At 33.2% G+C, this 25,744-nt stretch overlaps 1 protein-coding gene and 1 non-coding gene across 3 annotated transcripts; both read right to left on the minus strand.

Annotated features, from left to right (window-relative positions):
* Positions 1-4,024: 4,024 nt before the first annotated feature.
* Positions 4,025-5,475, minus strand: LOC108203835 (uncharacterized). Its single transcript, XM_064086566.1, has 2 exons — positions 4,545-5,475; positions 4,025-4,269 (listed from the first exon to the last, which is right to left on the minus strand). Exons 1-2 carry the CDS (start codon positions 5,473-5,475, stop codon positions 4,025-4,027), a joined length of 1,176 nt encoding a protein of 391 aa, XP_063942636.1.
* A 14,928-nt stretch (positions 5,476-20,403) lies between these two features.
* Positions 20,404-23,476, minus strand: LOC108192719 (uncharacterized). 2 transcript variants are annotated; one of them, XR_010289353.1, is made up of 5 exons: positions 23,303-23,476; positions 22,887-22,988; positions 22,106-22,241; positions 21,439-21,557; positions 20,404-20,836 (listed from the first exon to the last, which is right to left on the minus strand). It is a non-coding gene; the product is annotated as an uncharacterized LOC108192719 (transcript). The 2 variants fall into 2 exon arrangements; XR_010289352.1 differs by lacking the exon at positions 20,404-20,836 and having other exon boundaries at positions 20,863-21,557.
* Between the last annotated feature and the right edge of the window lie 2,268 nt (positions 23,477-25,744).

Consider the following 25,744-nt stretch of genomic DNA (forward strand, 5'->3'; position numbering starts at 1 on the left):
TCAACAGAAACTCAAAGACAACCAATTGGCATATCCCTCCCATGTATCTTATTACACAAACCATCTTCGGATGGAATAACAACACCAAATGCCACCTTGTTGTCTATGGTGCCAACTGAGAGGGAACATTTTCGAGCAACCTATATACACACACACATATATATATACACATATATATACATATACATATATATATATATATATATATATATATATATGTTGAAATAAACTAATTTAGACATGATACCTTTTAATTGAAAGAAAATAGTTAAATAAGAAATGTACCTTTGTTGCAGGGGGAGCATATAAAGCTACACAATCAACATCTTCCTCTAAAACTAATTCTTTTGCGGAGGGTGGTTTGACTTGTGCAACTTGTTTTTTTGTTGGTTCAGAGCTACCTTTATCACATAATCCTGGAGAGTAAATAACTCCAGCAGTGATCATTTTCTTCAGCTTGTCAATTTCTGACATCATTTCAGTCTTTGTATTGATCAGATCCTGCTTTGCTTTCTCGAGTTCCTCGGTCATCAGCTTATCATGCTTCATCAACTCAGACTTGGTAATATCTACCCTTCTCTGTCTTGGCAACTGGAAGTATACTTTGGGAGTGACAAAGCTTCCCACTGCACGGACCCTTCCTGAACCCTCGGGAGTTTCTAGTGCCGTAGTTAAAACATCATTACTTCCACAAGGCGTAAACTCTCCATTTTTTTTCAATTCAAGCAGGGTATCCTATACATAACAACATGGATAATAAAAAAAAATCCAAAAAAATAATGTTACACTACATGATGATGAGGCTTACTTTCCGAGCCTTCTTCCCTAAAACAGCTCGATCAACTTCTTCATCCTGCTCTACATTCCCTGATTTGATCGGTTTAAAGTGAGGTAATAATTAAGATTCATAAACAAAAAATAAATAATACAATTAAATAACAAACATGCACTTACTTCATCTTCCTTTAAACCAATGTAACCTTTCCTTGATAAACGATGATGATACTTCCGCTTACCAACTATTGCCTTTTGTTTCTCATGAATACTCTGCAACCAGTAATATAATAATTATAATTAGCTACATAACCGTGTAACTAAAAACAGCAGAAGAATTGAACTATATACCATCCAATCAGCAGAAGTCCTCTGTGCAACAAATTTTCTCCATGCTGACTTGCCAACAAATGCATATTGCTTTGTTGGCCTACAAAGCTTTTTCTTCTGTCCAATAAATGGTATCACGAATTTACGTGTCAAGTTCGTCTTAAATTGTCTCCATTTAGAGCCGGCAGAGTTTAGTACAAAACTCTTAAGTTGTGGAGGTATTGTAAATGTTTCCTGAAACACATTCGAATAGTCATATTAAAATATATGCCACAAGTTCAATATTCTCTATAGAAATAAATGATGAAAAAATATATACCTGAACATCAAGCCAGATCTTCTCTTTCGGTTCACTACTAACTTCAGGCCACTTGTCAATATTTATCGGGACCATTGTCCTTGCTAGCATGCCTATGTAAGATTTCAACATCTTCCGGTTATCCCCCTGAGGAACTCTAAGAGCGTCACATGTGATTTTTAACTTCTTCCCTTGAGCTTTCTTTATCACAACTTTGTGCATCGCACAAACACTCCTTGCAGCTCCTGATTTCCTTTGATTAGAGTCTGTACTAGCCACAATGGTTTGTGCTATGTCTGATGATGGAGGTTCCAACACCTTTGTCATTTTTGAAACACCAGCAACATCATTCTCTTCTGCCTCTGCAGATTGCTTTTTCTTCCTAAGTGATCTTTACTTCTTAGTTGCCATTTCACTTCAAGAATCTGCAAGTTCATTACAAATACAAAGCAATAAATTAATTAGATAAATTAGATAAGCTGATTCATAGAGCAAATTATTTAGAAGATGCAACAAACATATACAAACATTGACTACTATTACACATTGCAAATATTGACATTTATGCTACAATTTAAACGATAGCAACAAGTAATAACAGTTTAACTACTATTACACATTGACTTGTAAAAAGTTTAACTATAGTATATTATCAAGGCAATTGACTACATAAAATGGTTCACATTTTCACCCAAACTCCCTCAACATTCTCTCTTTTATTGGTACAACTAACTTCAACATCATCCACAATATCACATGACGGAATTTCTGAACAGAATCGCTGATTTTGTAAGGTGGTGTCTCCAAGACCATCTTCGTAGTAAACATCACGATACTCACGAGTTGCTGACTGAAGCACAACAGACGAGCTAGCATCAACTGGATCCTCAATATAGAACACTTGTTTCACTTGGTCAAGGGACACATATTTATCCTTTCTGTGTCCTTGTCGACTAAAATCAACAAGTGTAAAACCGAGGTCATCGATTTTTATACCTCTATCATTCGCTGCCCATTTACACAAAAATAAGAGAGCTTTGAATGCATGGTAATCTAACCCCCATATTTCTTCTATTATCTCATAAAATGTCATATCACCTTCCACAGGATTTAAATCCTTCGCACTGGCAACTTGGATGGTCTTTGCAACTAACGATACACCACTATTTTGAACAACCCTAGCATTATCTCGGTCCTTTGTGTAGTATCGGACTCCATCAACTAAAAATCCTTCGTAAGTTAAAACCAAATATGATGGTTTCCCTGCTAACCAACGTATCGTTTCAGAAACAGCTTCTTGACCATTTTCCATTACTTCCAAACTCACCTACTACTACTAGCATAATTGACAAAGTAAGTAATTTTGAAGCAATCATGTTAATATAGAGAGATACAACAAACGATGCAGAGTAACATACCTTTTTTTCGAATCAATCAGCAAATAGCCGATTATGTTCTCCCATCAACCACTGTACACTCTTTCTCTTTCTTTGGTAAATCCTTTCCAATTTTTTTTTATGCATCCTATAAAAAAATTGAACTATAATCAGTCCTGATGTATGCAATATATTGTACATATGTGTGTGTGTGTTAGTGTGTGCAGAATAATGAAATGCATAAATTACTTACAAAATATATGGCTCCACTTCTGTGTTGTTAAGAAGGACATGAAGATCCACCTCATCCCTCTCTGTTTCTTCCACTGACTTCATTATTACAATAGACAATGGACCATAAAGTTTGTCCTCGTCTTTTGGAAGGCCCGTAGTACTTGTGCAACTATGTTTAACAAACTCGAAGCTCAACAGATTCTTCGCCAAGATAGCTTTCTGCTATACAACCTTCGGGATGAAATCGGTTTCGCACATAACTTTTTAGAACTTTATTAAACCGCTCAAATGGATACATCCATCTGTAGAAAACTGGTCCACATAACCGCAGTTCTCTTACCAAATGGACAACCAAATGTATCTTTACATCAAAAAATGAGGGAGGAAATATTTTCTCCAACTCGCATAAGGTCAAAATCACATCAGATTGCAGCTTGTTTAATTTTGACACGTCTACGACTTTGTTGCACAGGGAATTGAAAAAGAAACATAATCGGATAATACTAACCCTCGCGTTCATCAGGAGTACAGAATGTATTGCAACTGGTAGTAATTGTTGGAGTAGTGTATGGAAGTCATGGGACTTCATCCCATACACCTTCAGTTCAGGTAAGGACACACAATTTTTTATATTTGATGCATGTCCGTAGGGCAGTTTCATGTTGGACAATGAAGATAACATTATCTTCTTTTCTGCCTTGGACAAAGTATAAGAGGCAGGGGGGAGGTACGTCTTTTTTTCTCCTATTTCAGGAGCTAAATCAGCTCTAATTCCCATGTGGACCATGTCAAGACGAGATTTGGTACTATCTTTACTCTTAAATTTCAAATTCAACAGTGTCCCTATCAAACTATCACACACATTTTTCTCGATGTGCATAACATCGAGACAATGACGAACATGGTGGAATTTCCAATATTCTAATTCAAAAAAAATTGATTTTGTCTTCCACACAGATTCAACCTTATTTGACTTTTTCTCCTTCCCAAACCTAAAATACAGTTTTTCTTGCTACTTTAGCACTTCCTCTCCAAACAGGGGTATAGGTGCATGTCCAAATTCTTGTTCACCATCAAATGCAGCCTTTTGCCTTCTATAGGGATGGTGTCTACCTAAATAACGGCGATGACCTTGGTAGCTCATTTTCCTACTGTGACTCAAATATTTAGCTCTAGTATCATCACCGCATATTGGATAGCATTTATAACCCTTATTCACAGACCCGGACAGATTCCCGTATGCAGGGAAGTCATTAACTGTCCACAACAGTACAACTTTTAGGGTGAAATAGGATTAAGTAAAAGCATCGTAGACATTTGGTTCACCCTCCTCCCATAACTTCTTTATATCATCAATCATTGGTTGGAGGTATACATCAATATTGGTACCAGGTTCATGGGGCCCGGGAACTAATACAGTGAGCATCATATTTTTTTTTTCATGCATAACCATGGAGGCATATTATATGTGACTAAGACCACAGGCCAACACGTGTACCTATTAGTCAGACCATTGTTAAATGGGTTTATACCATCTGCTGCAAGTGCTAGACATAAATTTCTGGCCTCTGCACCAAACTCAGGCCACCGAAAATCTATATTTCTCCAAGATGGAGAATCTGCTGGATGGCGCATGAGGCCATCTTCGATTCGATTGCTCTCATGCCAAGTCATTAGTTTGGCAGTTGACTCTGACTTAAACAAGCGTTTAAACCTGGGAATTATAGGAAAATACCACATAACCTTCGCTGGTATATTGACCCTTACTTTACCATCTCTTGCAATTTTCCAGCGAGATAAATTGCAATTGGGACACTCATTTGCCTCACTATATGCACCCCTGTACAACACACAATCATTCGAACAAACGTGGAATATTTTGTATTCAAGTCCTAAATTTGACAAGGTTTTTTTGGCTTCATAGGAATTACTAGGCAACACATGGTCTTTAGCTAGGATAGAACCAACAGAACCAAGCAAGTCAGTGAAGGCGCTATCGCTGATACCAAATCTTGCTTTCCAATTATGCAACTTTAACATCGACTCTAACTTAGTAAAATCACTTCCCTCAAACAGAGGTTGTTCAGCATCTGCCACAAACCTCTTGAACTCGAATGACTCATTATCATAATCCCCATCATTGTAGGCTGTTTCATATATTTCATTTGTTTCCAATGTATGAGTCTGCTTCAAAGCAGGACTCGTGCCAACAGATGACTTGCTACCCTTAGAAGACTCTTCCCCATGCCAAATCCACTCAACATACCCTAAGCTAAATCCATGTGCATACAAGTGACCTCTAATTGTTTTGACCGGTAATTTTTTGAAATTGACACAGCGTCCACAAGGGCATGGTATTTTCTTAGGGTTCTTAGTATTTCCTTCAGCAAAAATAAGGAAATTATCGACACCAATTTCATATTGTAATGAATCCCTATCTTCTTTAATCCATGACTTATCCATTTTCAACCTACCTGCTGATATATCATTACAATTATCAATATTTTCAGTTATATAATCAAGTATACCTATATTATTATTGTATAATGTATTACATACATATATCATCATATACTACAGTGAATTAAACTCCCATTTAATATTATCATAGTATAATGTGTTATAGTACAACAAATTAATTTTACTCACAAATAAAAGCAATAACATACAATCATGTTAAGGGTTGATGATAGCTGAGAATGAGAAACTAAAGGGTGCACAGTTGGTGACCCTAGCAGAGAAAGCTGATGAAAGGCCGTCCAGTTCTTACAGGGATGAGCTTAAAGAAGAGATTCATGAGTTAGCTGTAGAAATGAGATCCAATCATGAACTTTATATGGCTAAATTTGATTCTATCGACAACAAACTTGATGAACTCCTCAGGAATTCAATGTCTGATGATCAACCCTCCAGAGAGGATCCCTCAACTAAGGGGGAGAATAGAGGAGACAAAGGAAACAGGGATGATAAAGGCAATAGCTCAAATCAGTCCAACAAGGGAAATACCACTTCTGGGTCTGCCCCTGACACGGAATATGAAAAGTCCAAAGGCAAAGAACCGTTACATCAGTCCGACAATGTCTTCAACTCTGATAGTTATGATGACTATCCAAATGATATGGATGATGATGACGTCTTCGATGCTACTTACCGTCAAGCAGAAGAAGAAGGTAAATTTGATGACAGTTATTTGTTTTAGGAAGAAGAACCTGTTGATCCTGAACATGAGGAGAATGTCCGGAAGTTCAAAGCTGAGAATGAAGCTAGGAAGCGTAAGCTTCGTGATTATCAAAAACTTCTAAAGGACAAGTTGATCACAGAAGAGCAAATCAAGATCGAGAAACTGAAAATCTCTGATGCTACGTGCAAGCGGAAAAATCTTGATATTAAAAGAAAGGAAGGAAAAAGCTGGGACATTGGAAGGAGGATCTTTAATGGACCTCAAAGGGAATCTTTCAATGACAGAAAGTTCTTATCTCTAATCTACGATCTCTGAGAGGTAAACCCTGACGAGGATGTCTTTATGCATGCCTTTGCTTTAGAGTTGGAATACTTAACTGTTGCAGTTAAGGGTTTTCTAGAAGAATGAGAGCTGATTGTCTATACACAGAGGAATGGTTCATTCAGACTATCTGTTGAATTTCTCAAATCATTCTCTATATCTGAGCTCTGGGTACTTCGCAACAAGGTTAAGCGTTGCTCCAACCTGAACGAACTCCTCCGAGACAAACTGCTGGATTGTGTTGTTCTCAATAGTCCTCAGGTTGTTAAGAATCCTTACTGTGTCAAGTTCGTTCACAAGGAAGTCTTCAGCACTGTCTATCTCAATGAAGAAGCCTTGCCAAAGTATCCTGCCAAGAGACTGGCTCTAGAATCCACTTTACTTCGAACCAAGGGCTTCGCTTCTAAAGCCAAGTCTGATGCTGATGATGTGATCTTATCTTACTGCACCCGAAGAAATATTTCTCAATACTTTTGGAGGATGAAGGGTGTTACAAAATCTCAGCCATCAGACTTCCGTGAAGATCCTGTGGATGAAATGGAAGTGCTACACCAACTGGCCCTGGCAAGAGAACGAAAGAAGCGTGGTGAATCCACTACATCTGAAGTGCCAACCAGGGAAGAACTGTCAACTCCTATTTTTCATAGTTCTGATATCGAAGAAGGAGAAGTTGATCTTTAGATTCGTTAGGAAATTGTAATATATGTTCAGTAAGAACATTCTTTTGTAATCTAATGAAGTTTTATGAATTCTGGTCAATGTTTAATTAAATACCAGAAACTTTTGCTATTTACAAATTCATGTTTAATCCTTTGTCTTATCAGTTAGTTGAGTAATCCTCTCGATAATTTGCATGTTATGATAACAAACAAATAGGGGGAGATTGAAAGGCACATGTTTAGCCTATTTGTAATTTAAGAGGTACCACTCAACTCTAATAAGAAAGCAAGGTAAATAGCAAGTACTGTTGAAGGAATCCGTATGAAGAACGTCAAGTGATTTATTGAAATCTGAAGAATTTCACGATGCTGCTGCACACCACTGAAAGAAGTTCATTAGTATGTTCAAGACTCAGTGTACAAATAATCTTTTGTAGCACGTCAAGAAGTCCAGAAGGTATAAATTTTTAATACTTTATTTATTCAGAAGATTCCATACTATTGTTACTTATGAAGAAGAACTACGAAGACAATGACTCGACGAACAAGCCACGTCTTAAATTTTTATTTGATAAAGAATATTTGATTCGGCTAGATACAAATGAACCAGACAGTACATTTGTGTGTCAGCTACTCAGATTAAGTGTTCTGCATCAACTATAGGTGGCCGTTCAATCAAGACAAAGATCTACAACGTTTAAACAAGTTTGGAGTCCCTGCTGCTGAAGGAATATAATTTTATAAGTATTTATTTAATTATTTTACTTATCAAAATAATTAAATTAGTTGTATAATTTATTTATTAAATTGATTCACCTTCGAATTAATTTAATTTATGAATTTATATAATTAATATAATTAAGTGAGTAATTATTGAATATTTATATAATTAAAAACACTTGTTTTATGGATTAAATGACTCGGTATGACATTCTCAAAGAAAGTCATACCGTGTCCTCCTATATGACATTTCTAGCCATGACTTAAACAAGTCATACTGGTGCTTTGTACATGACTAAATCAGTCGGTATGATTTTCTTAAACAAAGTCATACCATGTACTTGCATCTGACTTTCTTTGGTATGACTTAAGAAAGTCATACCGTGTCATCCCGTATGACTTTCTCTAATGTCATGTGTCTTATGCCTATATGACTTTAAATGTCATACCATTTGGTCCCCTATGACTTAATAAGTCATACCGAATGTTGGTGTATGACATTGGTCGACTAAGCCATGCCAATTGACCCTTGATGGCCAAGGAAAGAAAGTCATACCGCGCCTGGCAGTATGACATTCTTTAAATATGTCATTCCTTCTTTGTTTTTGGCATGTCTTTGCTTTGTAATGTCATTCCTAAGCTAGAAAGTCATTCCTATCAATGTCATACCTAGTTCCAAGTGATTTGCCTATAAATATGGCTTCACTTCTTCATTTCTAAGTTGTTCAAGCATTGTAAAAGCTTTCAAGTTGTTTGTAACTTGCAATTGTTATATCAACAGTTTTCTGTACTTTGATCACTCGGTTGTTTTAATCACTAAGTTAGAATACATCCTGTCGAATTTATTCTACGAACTTTAGTGGACATTAAAACGAACCATATTAATTATATAACGACTTAAAACATTGTTATATTAATTAATTAAAATCTGATTATCTAGTTAAACTCAAATCAGATTATTCCTCCGCGATTTTTAGTGACGATTGTATTCAACCCCCCTTCTACAATTGTTTCAGGACCTAACATAGGATGACATGGTAGGCAAGGTTAATAGTTAGTGTATTACCATATCTAGGTTTGATAGTTAGTGTATTATGTTGTGTTTGGTTAGGGAGAATGGAATGAAATGAGTAAAAATACTTGAAACTAATAGAGATAGGAAGAAAGTTTTGAAAAAAATTTGAGGAAGTGCAAAATCACTATGATGAGATTTGAGAAGAAATTGAGGATGAGAGAATGTAGCATTTCATCCCAAATTGAAGGTGCCATATCTAGCACATGATGTAAGGAATGAAATGGAAGAAGTAATGCAATTTCTTGAAAATTATCCATAAGATAGTTCATTTTTTATTTTATTCCTTCCGGAATCATTTACCCCAACCAAACATAACCTAATTGTATGTACAGGAGCAGCTAAATTAGTTAAGGGTTGATGCCATCTGTCACTCCCGCCTGTTTACTCTTCTAACCGCACAAACTCACTGGGAAGCATGACTATGGGCTACAGCAAAAACCGGAAACTGATTTTTCAGCCAAGGCACGGCTGCTACATTGTGGACTCAAGGGCCAACTTGATAAAATTTCCAAGGCAGTTGACACACACTAGTATACACACCGAGCGCAAACTGCTGTATATATAGGTGCTGTGGAGGGTTGATGTTGTTCCCGGCGTACTGCAGCTAAATACAAGTTAGTGCATTTGTTAGTTGTGAGACAAGGTCGGAGATGGGTTTGTGTGGTATGTGCCTATCTGCACATGCGAAGCACTAAATTTTATATGCTTAGGGGATTTTCATTGGTGTAGTTGTTGTATATGCACGGGGTCCACCATTATTGTGATATAAGAGCTATTCAAAATGAGTCGAACTTATAATTTATAGTGCTTAGCATGTGTTAATGGGTAGACTTGACAATTCGTTCGGATCATGTACTCAAAGACCAAACACAAAACCGACCCGTTTACCTTTCATGTATTTTCGTGTCGTGTACCTCCGTTTTCGGGTCGTTTGCGTGTCGTGTTTCGTGTAAAATCGAATTTAAATATAAATATAAATAAATATATAAATTAATTAAAATATTAGATTTCTTGGCAAAAAATTTACAAAATTATATGAAATATATATATTTAAACCATTTATGCTTACAATATTATAAACTATGCATTATTTTAAAAGAAAATATACATATATTTATTAGAAATATACATATTTATGATTAAATATTAATATTTAATTGTAAAATTATATTTATTTCGTGTACATCGTGTCGTGTCGTGTACCCAAAGGATAAACACAAAACCAACACGACATCTAAGTTGTGTACTTCATGTTCCGTGCACTTTCTGTATCGTGTACTCAAAATACAAACACAAACACTAAATTTTGGTGTCGTTTTCGTGTCGTATGAAAAATTGCCGAGTCTACCAATGGTACCCATGGGCACACTCTAAAAAAATTGTTGTAATAAAAACGTTTTTAGAAGCTAGGGTTTGTAAGTGTAAGTAGTAGTAAAATCGTTGTAATAAAAATGTTTTTCGAAGCTAGGGTTTGTAAGCTCAAGTAGTAGACATTGTAGCCAACCTATGGGTTTGGATTTATAGCACCTTTAGATGTTTTATCAATAAAGATATATCTTGAAAAATATTGTGTGTCGGTTTATTATTTAATATATTCTCAGGAACCGTAACGATAAATATCCGGAACACAAAACCCATTACGAGCAGGACTGTAATTTATTTATCCGCAAGATTCGAAAGAATTTTAAATTGTAGTGAGTGTCGTATTCAACCCTCTTGTACGATACTTCGAGACCTAACAATGCATGACGAATTGGCTGCACAAAACGTCACTGTCTAATTTTAAAGTTATCTAATTGACACTCTGGATTAAGGCAATAAAATATATATCTATTATTTCATTTATTTATTTATTTTTATATTGTTTAATAATATACATATATGAAATTTTTATCTTATTCAATCATATCTATCTCATTATCTCCATCATCCTCTAGCTAATGGCCTGTTAATTTCGACTACCAATTTTTTATGGTTTAATAAATTCGACCGCCTCGGAAAACATTATGTTTATTTCGACCAAAATTCAAATTCAAAGGTTTAATAACTTCGACCGTTATCGGTCGAAAATATTATATATGGCGGGAAACTCATTTTTCGGTTTTTTTTAAGAACTTGAGCGGGAAGTTCAAATTTTCATTGAAAACAAATTTTGGGATGAAAAGGACGGTCGAAAATAGCGGCCGAATTTAAATATATTCGACCGGAAATTATTTTCAAACTAGCTTAAATTCGACAGGTACTTTCTAGGTCGAAAATTACTATTTTTGACCATATACGGTCGAAATAAGGCATTTTCGACCAGAACTGGACGGTCGAAAATGGCTACTTTTCCTGTAGTGTAGGAATAACTTCACCAAAACTTCTGTCATTTGCTTGTTTAGTGTAAGTTTAAATGTTGGTCTACATTTTGATGCTTAAGTGAGAATTTTTAAGGTTATTTTTTGTGGTTAAGTCAATTTTCTTATTTTTGACTTTTTAGGAGTTCTATCAGTCCGACTATAATGAATTTTGGATAACATATTTCTTACTCCTCTAGTATCTAAATCTAAATGTTTAAAGGTGGAGATAGAATTTGTGAGTCTAGATTGCCTAATTATAGAGGTTATGGCATAGATGTTTGTATCGCAGTGAGGGTCAAACTTTACGTGGTGAAATGACGTGTCTTTTTTTGCCCAAAATACATTTTTGGTTGATTCTTAAATTAAAGTCAAGGTTACTAAGATAAGTCAGCCGTAATTCTAGATATCATGGTTGTCATCCCACCTAAAAATGACTGAATGTCTTTATATATATAATGTGTATCTGAATACTATCTCTATCATTATCATTAGTGACTCTCTCTCTAAAAAGTGTTGTAACACAGGAACTTTTGTTTGTATATATATTGAAAGTATTTTTGGATATAGTTGTGAATAATCAACATGGTTTGTAGCAGATGAACTATTACTTAAAATAAGTTAGTTCATTGCCATAAGTTTGTGTATTGTGTATGAACTAGTGCCATTTTTTGTAATTATGAAACAAAATTTACTTATGTATATCACAATAGATGTTTTATTTTATACATGTATAGATTGAGCTCTGCACTAATCTACTAATCTAATTGACACTCTTGATAAAGACAATTAAACATGTTATTATTATTTTATTTCATTTATTTATATTCATATTATTGAATAATATTCATATATGGGATTTTTATGTTATTCAATCAGATTTATCTCCCTTATCTCCTTCATCCTCTATGAATAACTTTGCAATACTTCTTTGGTTTGCTTGCTTACTATGAGTTTAAAGGTTGGCTAAAATTGATACTGAAGTGAAAATTTAAAAAAAAAAAAATTTGATCTAGTCTAATCTTATTTAATATATAGTATTAAATAGACAAATATTTGTATTTCACCGTAACATCACATAATGAAAGGTTTAGAGTGTTAATTTTTTATTTAGATCGACTTTTGTAAAATATATAGTATCATCATAAAGCTAATATCGTGATGATTATATTTTAAATACTTTGTATTATAACCAGATAATATAAATATTCAAAAAAACAAAAATTTTATATCTAATATAAATCACTTAATAAATCTGAAAAGCTGTGAGTATGATACATGAATGGTATAGAGTAAGCCCATGCATAAGTTTAAGAGCTTGGGTTGAGCTTGGGCAACCCATTAAGGCCTGTTTTTGTTTTGGATCATAACATTAATATCTTATATATAATTTTGGGCTACCCACTAAGCCTCCATAACCCTAGTTTCTTATATAAATCCCTAGTTGTTTGAGAGTTAGCCGCAGAGTTAGCGGCACACCCACCCCTCTATTTTATATGTCTAGTTCTCTCATCCTATATTCATTAGAGTGTATAATATCATCCGTATGTTTTTTCATCACCTCTTTGATTACATGGTACAGATGTCATATATTTGTTAATATAATCTCTATAGACATAATTCAATCTCATCCTTCTACTATTTGGGATATAAATTAATATATTTGCAATTTATTTTCTTAAATTTTTTGTGGAATTGAATACCCTTTTAACAATTCTTATTATGATGCTAATAAGTAAGATTTTGCTTTCAGGTTTTGGTAACACAAGTATGGATCTTGGTGCCCATGAGTTGTTTATGGATCTAAATCTCAAGCAATGAAGAAGAAGATGCTCCAAGTTTACATCTTCTGTAAGTGAATATTTCACATCTTTAAGAATATTTAATGCTTTTTTTTCATTGCATGATATTTAATTATTTTAATATGATTTATTTATTTAAAAGTAATACAAATAGTAATTTGAAATTAAGAATATATTTTTGTTAATTAAGATTCTCCAAAATATAGTTGGTACAAGTTGTAATAATCATTGAAGTTTGCAATATTTCTATAAAATTAAGTTTTTTATATATATAATTTTCTCTAATAGTATATATCATTGATTTGCTTTTAAGAAATCAAACAAATTGCCTCCCATTTTACATCTCAGTCCTTTTGTTTGGTGCATGGTATTAAACAAAAGCTGTGGTTGATTGCTATAAAATCTATTATGCTTGGTTGATTATGCCATCAATATTTATTACTAACTATATTGGTAAATGCATTCTTGAAATAGAATGCTATTCTAGCAAAATGATCATATAGGCATGTTCTAAAAATTAATTATATTTAACTTTTCTACTTTATTTAAAGAAAATTCATTGACATAAAATCAATACCCACATATAATCTAAAACATTTCCTCATAATTTATAGACTTATTGATGACTTAGCATCCATTATTACAAACAATTTAACCTCAATGAGATAGTAATTTTATAATATGATAGGTGGCATAATCAATCCCCATTTTTTATAGCAACTAAACATATGTCGAGGATCTAAATGTTATATTTAATACCATGACGTTATTAATGCATATATTGACCACCAAACACAATGATGAGAAGATTTAAAATGCCATGACTTTGCTTAATATGAGTGAAACAAAAAGAAGAGAAAAAAGGCTGTAGGTTCTTGTTATTGCATGTACGAAACAAATGATTGTATCTTCATTCTAGTGAATAGAAAGCTTGTTTTTTTCATTTATAAATCTTTATACAATCAAGTGATTTTATACTTCTATATTTGATTAAATGCCGACCACCTTTTCAACAAAAAGAACTTATAATGCTCCCCCGTCAAATTATCAATTGCTTTTATAACTTGGTGTAAATCAGACTCAATTATTTCGAAAAGTACATATATGTCTTTAAATTCTCTTTTAGAAGGCGGCAATAAGATGTGTTTGATTTCCACTATGTCTCAGACTTATTACTACTATATATGTTTGTTCCAACATATTGGAAATCCAATATAGCAAAAGTTGGATCAAACATATATACTAGTAATAAGTTGACTCCTACGTCATCGAGACATAGTGGAAATCAAACACATCTTATTGCCCCCTTCTAGAAGAGAATTTAAAGACATATATGTAGTTTTCGAACTAATGGAGTCTGATTTACACCAAGTTATAAAAGCAAATGATGATTTGATCCAGAAGCATTATAAGTTCTTCCTTTTAGTGATCGAAAATAATTGATTTTCTACTATATATAGAGCTCTTCTCATCTTGTATTCTTAATTGACACATTATCTTGACATATTACAATGGTTTATATATAGCTTTACAGAATTTTCTAGAAATTATTTGATAGAAATTTCAACGAACCTTTAGATAATTCTAAATGCTAAGATTACAAGATTCATGAACTTAAATTTATTATAATCTTACTACATATACATGAATGTAAAACTGCATTAGTTTCCACAGTTGGAAATTGGTGGTCAGCTTTTACTCAAATATAGAAGCTCAAAAACACTTGATGAATGGTTTTGATACACTGAATAAAGATTTATAAATAAAAAAAGCTTTCTATTTCATTAAAATAAAGATAGAGTCATTTGTTTGGTATTTCTTTTATGTCCTTGAATTTTCTTTTAAATAAAGTAGAAAAGTTGAATTTAATTTTTAGACATGCCTACATGGTCATTAAGATTTTATATTGAGAGTGCATTTACCAGTATAGTTATAAATAACTATTATATTTTAGAATTATGTTTCAGTATATAGTGAAATCAACAATATGTAGGTTGTTGTGGGCGGATTGTAGTGGGTGTTGTAGCTACCCGTGCCTTCAAATGAACTAACGGTCCAAAACTTAATATTCTTAGATCCTCTGAATATTCGGAAATTCATGGCTTTCCTAGCAACATAGCACCGAGCAACATGTTTGATTTTGGTTTTGATGGTAGTGCAAAACCAAAACCAAGTTGGAATTTGAATTTGAAAGGAGGAAGATAACAAAGACCTAATCTAGATGCAGACTTTGGACGGAGAGGCACCAATGTTGCTAATTATATTTGTAGATGGTTAACATGTCAATTCTATGTTGGCCAATTTGGGTTTCAGGCAACACCACTAGTTAACATGTCAATTCTATGTCATTCCAAAATTTATTAATTTATGACATCAATAAAATGTATAAACGGAAAGGTTTGTAATCTTAGCAGACAAGTCCTTTGGTGATAACCGAGTTGTTCTTGAATTAATCATGTCAGCAATGGCATCGTCGTGTTTCGAGTTGTGTCAGATGTACCTGACCTTAATTAGGATAAAACCTGTATAGCGTATATTTCTTACAAGCCTATAACCTATGCTATGCTCTCTGGTAGTTTAATAGTTAATAATTCATTATATGTGTTTAAATTAATAATTTATTTTAATATGGTGTTGGCGAGATTAAAACCTTAGAGTTACATCAGCATTTCAGTGAAATATAAAAAAATCATTGTAACGTTTCTCATCAATTTGTTTTTTTAATTAAAGGTTATAATGCGTGTCGAACTACAAACTAACGACCGAACTCTTACAATCTTTTACATTTTAGCATTAATAATATAGATTAAAGCTCGAGCTTTAGTTGCCTTTTCCTTATAGAAAATGTTTGGTGCACATAATTGTGTACAAAACCAACAACTCTAATTAAAACCCACCACATGGGCACACACTACATGATGGGTCCGGTTCAAAATTTAATGTGGAAAGTAGCTTCATGTTACCTGCGAGCGAGCTCTAGCCCTTTTTCTTCAAAATAATTTAGTTTTGTTTTACAAATGGTGGGTCCGAGTTTTAATAGACTACTTCGGTCTATATTTTTATTTTTTCATTAATTCATTGATCAAATACCGCCTTTAAGATGTATATCTAATTTGGTCATAGAGCACAAGCCTTCTTGTGTCAGATATATGTTTGGCTCATTAGTTTTGATGAAAATTTTGACATATATCTATGGAATGCTCTTAAACCTATAAAGCTCTTCTAACTTCACCTCTTTCCATTTTTTACCTCAAAACCTGTTCAACTTTTTTGAGTTTGTCACTACAAAAAAAATGACAAAACCGACCGCAAAAAACGGTCGTTTATGTCAGAAAACGGTCCGTTTATTATGCCATTTATCATTGTAAAATCATTTTCCCATTAAGGCCAAATTGTTTATAATAATGGATGCTAAGTTATCAATGACTCTATAAATTATGGAAAGCTCTTTTAGACAATACGTGGGTATTTCTTTTATGACCTTGAATTTTCTTTTAAATAAAGTAGAAATGTTGAATTTAATTTTTAGACATGCCTACAAGGTCATTAAGGTTTTATATTGAGAGTGCATTTACCAATATAGTTTGAAATGACTATTATATTTTAGAAGTATGTTTCACTATATAGTGAAATCAACAATGTGTAGGTTGTTGTGGGCGGATTGTAGTGGGCGCTGTAGCTACCTGTGCTTTCAAAGGTATATTAAAATAGGAAAATTAATTATAATACAACGTATCCTCTTATTAAATAATTAACTTATATTTAAAAGAGTTCTATTTTATGTTATATGTTGTGTTTATCTTTGCATAAGGTGGATTTTCTTTGGTCATCTCTATTATTTTATTGACATTGAAAATTGATAGTTTATTGCATAAGGTGGATTTTCTTTGGTCATCTATATTATTTTATTGACATTGAAAATTGATAGTTTACCTTAAAATAATTATTTGGCTTTTTAGGACATAAGCCAAACATCCTCATTTCCTTCCAAATTATCCTGACACAGTTTACGTATAGGTGAACAATGGTCATGCTAATTGTAATGTGATCATACCATGAGTTACACATGTTGTACATACTTCTCAAAAGAGATTGTATATGATTATAGAAATAAATTTATGTCTAACCTACATATGCATATGAAAGTCTTCATGAGACTTAATTAGGCATATATACATCTTTCTATCATATATAGGTGGTGTTTGTTTACGGCTTAAAAGCCCAGCTTCTGGATTTATAAGTTAGAAGCACATATTCATATTTATGCATATTTTAGCATTTTCTTCTTTTTAGCTTTCCACCATTCCTTTTTCTCTCATTCATACCATAAACACCATAGCTCAAGTACAAGAAAGGTTTTCACAACATAATCATCGCATATAATTTTTGAGTGTAGCACCCTTGTATCCAGAAAGCATGATGATAGTTTCTTGGTTACAGAAAAAACTCCTATATGAATATTTTTCATCAACATATATGAACATAAGGAATTTAAATAAATTAATAATAACATATTATATTGGGTCGACAAACCGTGTCAACTAGATCACTTGAGAATTAGATCAATAATAAAAGAAAAACATTATATTATACAAAAATAAATTGTGTTTTCACATTTATAGTTAATTATTAAACTAAAGCTTTTGGGCTCCTGTGGTTAATATTAAGCTGATAATATAGAGACTTTTGAATAGTTGTTTTAATGTAAGGACTCTTGACCTTGTAGTGTCCTAATTGCTATCACTCCCAATATAACTATGGGATCGAGTATTTTGTTTTTAAAACAAAAAACCACACGCTTATAATATTGAGTTTTGTCCGAGTAGTAGCTAAACTCTCCATTGCATTCTTCTTCTTGTTTACTTAATTATTGATATTAAAGTAGTTTCGACTTCCGCCATTTATAAAATTACATGGAAGAAATTACGGCATTCACGGAGGTACATAACTAATAACTAGTATTGAACAACATTATAATACATAGTAGCTTAATGACAAAAACGGCCTTTATCACCTATAACTATATTAAAAAAACACCTCCAATATAAAATACTAGAGAGAAATTTGTGTGTCACCACACTATTTATACTTAAAGAAATTTGTGTGTAGACCCCTAGGGCTGGGTTGTTAGACAGAATGCTTGCATTTGAACCAAAAGATAGACCATCAACTGAAGAGGTAATATAAACCTTATTGTTGGAATCGGTCTATTTACCAGTAGTGTTTTCTAGGTTGATGCATTTGGTGTTTTTATCTTTGTAGGCTATTTCAATAACTTAGCTTGTAATGTTAAAGAGAAACCTTATGCACAGCGAGTTTCAAAGTTGGAATTTGAATGTGAAAGGAGGAAGATAACAAAGACCTAATCCTGACGCAGACTTTGGAGAGACAATGAAGGAGGACGGATATGGGGAGCAGCTTTCCATGGTAATATGGTTTTTACAAACATAGCGAATACTACAAACATATCTACAACAGCCAGGGCATGGGTGGCATACTGGACGCTAATTCTGGGGATATTATTAGCATGGTTTGTAGCCAAATTATATAAAATAAGTTAGTTCATTACTATATGTTTGTGTATGAAATAGCGTGGTTTTTTTAATTATATAAGTGTGAAAACACAATTTACTTATCACAGTAGATATTTTCTTTTACTTGTATAGATTGAATTTTGTAGCTATCTTATTGACACTCTTGGTTAAGACAATAAAACATGTAATTATTATTTTATTTATATTCATATTGTTGAATAATATTCATATATGAGATTTTTATGTTATTAACACTATACCATAGATTGCATTTAGCAACCCCTGAAAATAGTTGCTATATTATAAAAAATCATTGCGATAGACGCTATTCCAATGATTTTCAAAAAATCGACCGTTAACTTTGCCCCGTTGCCATAGGGCCCTTTTTGCACTGAATTAACATATATAATGCAACAAGTTCAAATCATTGCCAGATCCACATATTGCAACAACTTTTCTTCTATAGCAATGCTATTTAAATCATTGCTTTAGTTTGTTCTTTTATTGCAACAAAATTTGCAACACTTTCTTTATGGTTTAACATTGCCATATAGCACCTGTGGCAACAAATTTTGGTCCAAATGCATTGTTATTTAAATATTCACAATATCAAAAGCAACCTTTAAGGCAACATTATAATCATATATTGCAACAGAATGAATAAAAAAATTGACATGACCATTTAAAATATATATCAATCCACCATTAAAGGTTCAACACCAACAAATCCCAAAAACAGTACTAATGCTATTACCAACCACAGCTATGATCATTCCTAGACAACCACAACGAAGATCAGTACCATAGTTACTAATTAAAAAAAAACAATTTCGAGTTTAGAAATGAAAATAGGCCAAAATACATGAAGTACATCAAACTTTTGACAAATGGGCCAAATCTAGAACATAGTACTACTAATCATGAATAAGCAGCTGCATTGCTATTGGCATTCGACTCATGTTAATTCTGACCACCGGCACATAATTCTTCTCAGCCAAATGTTCAAGGATTGTCTTCAGTTTTTGTTAAGTTTGTCCTCCATATCAGAACACTACGCCATATATGGCCTACGGCAATGGTATGAACTTGAATGTTGCAAAATTATGTTGCATTAGAGGCCCTAATCCATACCTACCGCAACGATAACCATCAATATCCATTTGATGTTGCAATAGCCGAATACATGTGTTGCATTGAGTATTAGTAAATTAATTATTTATAATATGATAATAAAATTTATATAAAACAAAATTAAAATAATTTTAAATAATTAATAGATAAAATATAATATATTAAATTGGAAAAGACTAAATGTTAGAATACAACATTAATTTTTATATCTCTTTAAAATAAGTAATTGTAATAAAAATAATAAATTTGAACTATTTAATTATGAATAAAATAATAATACTGAAATTGAATTATATTTTTCAAAATAAAAACTATATTAAATGATTATGTTTTTAAATTATTATGAAATTGAATAATTTAATCTTGAAATTTATTAAAAGACACCCACCTATGAACATACTAACTGCTGCAGCTTGAGGTGGTGTTGGTCACTATGCAGTTCTGGTCGCAAAGCTAGGGAACATTTATGTCACTATAACATGTGGCTCTTGCACCATTGATTTTGTGAAGAAGACCTAAAGGATGAGTTGGATTTGTTAGGTAGTTTAGTTTGGTTGGATTTTTTTTGAACTTTGGTTTGTATGAATGATTAGTTAATTTTGCTGTTGATATAGTAAACTTTTGAATAGTTGTTTAATGTTGCAGTACCACACATATATTCAGATATTTAGTACAAAATATGTTGTAGAAAGTAGCCCTTGTGGGCCCCACACTTTGACCTCCACATGGGACTGACACGTGTCTGACCCACATGTGGGTCCCATTTTTTTTAAAATCAGAAGGTCTAACGTAACATAAAATTTCAGTTGCAATAGGGTAGTTGGTTGTTGCAGTAGCATGTCTATTGTAACAGCAAACCCCATGTTGCAGTAGATAATCATAATGTTGCAATAGAAGCCTAGGGCAACATCGAAAAAAGCAACTTAAATTTTATGTTGCAATAGCCATTTTTCGGGCTATTGCAACATATTTTGGGGTTATGGCATCATTTTTCCGATGTTGTTGTAGGCCATATATGGCGTAGTGGAAGCTTTCTTAAAGATCTTCAAGTCCATTGATACCCTACACACCAACAAGTATATAATCATGTCATTTCTAAGTAAGAAAAATAAATAAATAAATAAATAAACTGTCAACTATCTAAAACACTTGTACAACTTAACTATTTTTAATTTTACATTACAATATATAGAGTTGTATTGCATGGCTATATATACACTACAATATGATGATCGAAGGGAAAACACTTGTATCGGGACTTGCACTTTTTTTATATATGTTTCCCATTAGACTTGGATATATATTCTTATAAACTCTTAATCATGGAGACTGCCCTGTAATCTTTAATCAATTTCTACTTAATAGAACTTAATAGACTATCCAGTAATCTTTTAATCATGGACTCCTAGTACACTAGTAGCCCACCAACTATAAGCATAACTATACTCTCTAAATATTTTAAGAGTAATCAACCAGGTGTGGTCGGCTGTAGTTTAAACAATGAGAACTCAAGTGCTCCCACCAACGGAACCCTGGCTATCTATAGTCCCATTGTCACCTGTGCAGTAAATTAATTCATCCATAATCCATAAGAATAACATACAGAAAACAATAAGAGCTCAAAAGAAAACTGCATCTTCTAATATGAAAGGGTGCTCCACTACCTGTAATTACAACATCGACTAGATTATTGCCTGTAATCGCTTCGATACCTACCACCAGGAAGTTCAATACCTCGTCCATATGATGGTAAGGCGTCAACAACCTCCCAGTGAGCATTATCCTGCAAAATGAACTAATATCAGCAGAGGATTTATATTGTGCAATTTGGAAATGATGCATTTACGAAGTATATTATTTAGTTTATACAATACTTGAACAAATTTCTTTTCTTTAGCTGACAAAAGGTCGTCTAGCTAGTGTTTATCTAACTGTATATTAATTAATTCTTTTTAAAGACACAACTGGCTGGTGGTTCCTTTTGGTACCCACAAAAATACTAATTCAGCTACAAGCCTACAAACAAATGTCCTCTCTGATCAACAAATTATTTCATTCATGTGAATTTTATTTTTTACTTTTCCTCGGACATGTTTAAACCTGTATTGGAAACTAAAAGGGAGAGAGAAAATAGTAGGACTCTGACTATAATTTTGTGAATTTTCCTCTTCCCGGTAGTATAGTCAATTTTCCTCAATCTAACATTTTTATTGGAAACTAAAAGGGTGAGAAATAGTAGGACTCCAAAGAAATGAGATGCTTCATTAATCAAAACTTCCTAGTTGCCTGTTAGAACAATTCACGCTGATAGCAAAGAAAACAAAAGCAAACCTGCTCATGAGAACCATAAGCAATTATATCCAGAGCTTCATTCCAGTCTGTGGGACCAATAGGACTGGCAAGTGCTCTCAGCATCGAAGGCCATTCCATGTGAAGATGGGGCTGATCATAATTCTCTCTAAACAATCTTATGAAAATCACAATCAAAAGACAAACAATGAGATCCAAAGATAAAACACAAGACTTTCAAGTCACAATCAAGGAACATGAAGAAAAGAAAATAAAATGATATATAACCCATCCTTACCTACTAACTATCGGGCCAGACATAGATCGAAAAGTATAAAATATTTTGCCATTAGTATCTTATACATTTCACTTACTAAAATCCTTGCAGATCATGGGAAGCAACAATCCCATTTATCTCACCAGTTTAGAAGTGAAAGAAGTATAGTAGCAAACTAGTTCATTTTACAATCATTACAGGGTAGGTCGTTCATCTTGAATTGGATACATCATGCTTAATGTTGTAAAAGTGACATCAACCTACCTCAAAGAAAATATTAGATATCTAAAATATGACAATTATAAATCATTACAGGGTATGTGGTTCATCTTAAACATTATTATCAATATGAGAACTACTTTAGAAAAATCCAAAGCAGGAAGACTTGTCAACAACTATAATCAAGGGCTCAAGGCATGTGGGAATGAAATTGCTTAATAAGATTCTGCTCACTTTGCCCAAAATTACATTGGCGCCAACTCAACCAAAAGATGAACCATAACAAAAAGGTTCGAAAATTTAGTTTCAAGGTAATAAAATACACACCCATTCTCTAACCGAACGTCTCAAAGTAGCCCTTGCTTCCCCAGGCTTCCCACAATCACAAGAATCAATCTATAATCTTGATATCAACTAAAACCTGCAAAACTACAAAAATCCAAAAGGAGACTGATGATGAATCCTCTAGGAGACCTATTCTCTTGGCAGAGTAACAAACAAACAAAGAAAACACCTAAATTACCAAACAAACAAACAAAATCCCTAAATTACTAACTCATCATTAAACAAATCAATGACCTAATTAAGAACATAAACCCTTAATTCATCAAATATTAGACCCAATTAACAACAAATAATCGATTATACACATGTACACACTCAATTAAGTACATACACAAACTCAAGTAAACACACATATAAACGATTACATACTTTGAGTTATTAAGGAACGAAGATGATACCTCTCTATCGCTTACTTTCTTCCATCTCTTTGCCTTTTCTTCTCCATCGCCTTCTTTCTCACTCCCTCTTCCTCGCCTTCTTCCTCTCTCTCGCCTTCTCTCTCTCTCCTCCCTCTCCAGCCTTCTTTTTCTTGAGTCGACTGAGTGTTTGTGAGGTTTCCTGAGTCGACTGGGTGTTTGTGAGGTGAGGTAGACTCCCTTTTACTTTATTTTGATTAACCGGGCAAAAAATTTTATTTATCCCGCCTGTATATTTCATTGGCCCGCCAATTTTTTTGTTCTCAAAAATATCATCTACCGCAATGCTCTCCGCTAACGTTGCAAAAGATGGTTCTTGTTATACATCTTTCAAATCTTTTAATGAAATTTTGATTTTATTGTAATGATTTTTTCGGCATTGCAATAGAGTGATTTTATTTTTTCAATTGCAACGATTCTGAGAAAATTTTCTTTTGAGTGGTTGCTAAATCCAACCTATGGTATAGTATATTCAATCAGATTTATCTCATTATTTCCATCATTCTCTATAGGAATGTGGGCTACATTATCTTATTTTTGAGTTTCTTAGTGTTCCATGTGTCCATTGTACTGAATTTCAGACAACAAATTTCTTACTCTAGTATCTAAATTTTGAAAGGTGGAGATGGGATTTGTAAGTCTAAAATGTCTAGGTATAAAGATTATGTAATAGATATTTGTATCACAGTGAGGGCTAAACCCAAGGTGGTGAAATGACTCGGACTATTTTTTTAACCAAAATGCATTTTTGGTTAATTCTTAAATCACAAAGATATATTCAACCTCCCGATTCTCCACTAATTGATGGACCTCAGATTATGAAGAAGTAAGGAGGAAATTATGAAAACCCACTACACCATAGATGGCATATGGCAACCCCTTGAAAATGTTGCCAAATGGCGTAAAACCATTGCAGTATAGTCTATTGCAATGTTTTAGTAAAAGATGACCGTTAACTTTGCTCCCGTTACGATAGGGCGATATTGCAACAAATATAGTAACATATAGCAACGACTAAAGTAATTGCAAAAGTGTCATATGGCAATGGTTTTGAGTCTAGCAACATAATTTAGCCCTTGCAATAGCCTACTGCCATGCTGCTTTTTAGTTGTTTTTTTTGTCAACCATTGCAATATGTCAGTTAATTGCAATGAATTAAACCATATTTGGCAACAAAATAAGTGCAACAGCAATGCTTTTAGAATTAAAGGGAGAACAAATGGCAACAAATTTCACGTTACAGCAACAATTTATAAGATATAGCAATGCGTTTACTAAAACATATCACTCATAATAGCAACAGTTTATAGTATATAGCAATGAATTTTAATAAACAAATTGGCATGACATGTTTGTTTCCATTACAATCCACCAAATAACTTGGTACAAAACAAAAACCAATCAAGTCATCAACATTGGCACATAACCACCAACTCAAAATGGACTATTCCAACAACATTCTGACAACCATTAAAGTTCTAAAGTTTTGGTGCAAAGCAAAATGACAATCACTTAATAAGTACAGAGAAAGTCTACTTAATTAGTTCATAAATTCATGCACCAGAATTCTGGAAAAAAAAGTACTGCATAAGATCTGAAGCTATCAAATAGCTCCCTCGTCTTCATTTCCACCCAACTCCGCTTCAGCCCGATGATCAGTGTTGTCGTCAGCCAATAGTTCGTCAATGTCAATTTGTAAAGAAGTCATTTGAACAATCTTCTCCAAAATATTTTTCAGCTTTCTGTTCATCTTCTCCTCCATTTCACGAGAAAGTTCTTCTCTTAGCTTTGTCAATTCTGCAGATCTGTTCTTTTCTCTTTTCTGCATCTTATCTAGCACTGTTTTCCTTGTCCTTCCACTTCTGCCAAGAAGCCAATTAGGCGCATGATTATCAAAGTCTAGTTCCACCGAATCATGATCACTGACTTCTTCCTCTAAATTATCACCAGCTTTTTTCTAAAAAAATGAAAATAGCAATAGTTAAGAAATGACAGATAACACATGATGTGATAATACTAATATAAAACTAGAACTTTTTACCTTCGGAAACTTGCGAGTTTTAGGGTAAACTTGCTAGTTAAGTTTATAGTTCTTCCTAGAATTCTAATGGATCTGCACCAGAGAAGGCCTGCTTAACAATTTTCATGATATATAGTTATCTGACCAAAGCTCTTGAACTTCCTTGAATGCCCATTTTGGCATAAGTGAATCCAAATTATCCTAAAATGTTTTTATTAGTGTTCCAACGCATTCTCTTGTTGAAGAGTAGCAACATCATCATGAGTGTCACCATGTATAGATTGAGTTGAGCAGTTATCTAATTGACACTCTTGCTTAAAGCAATAAAATATGTTATTATTATCTTATTTGATTTATTTATATTTATATTCTTGAATAATATTCGTATATCAGATTTTTATGTT

The sequence above is a fragment of the Daucus carota genome, chromosome 2 (assembly GCF_001625215.2).
Source record: "Daucus carota subsp. sativus chromosome 2, DH1 v3.0, whole genome shotgun sequence".
Lineage (NCBI taxonomy): Eukaryota > Viridiplantae > Streptophyta > Magnoliopsida > Apiales > Apiaceae > Daucus > Daucus carota.

What these genes read in the sequence shown, in the direction of transcription:
- LOC108203835 (XM_064086566.1), bottom strand. Translation starts at nt 5,475, where the DNA reads ATGGATAAGTCATGGATTAAAGAAGATAGGGATTCATTACAATATGAA. An exon ending in TCTAGCACTTGCAGCAGATG is followed by an intron (nt 4,270 to 4,544) that starts GTATAAACCCAT and finishes TGTTGTGGACAG; the next exon opens with TTAATGACTTCCCTGCATAC.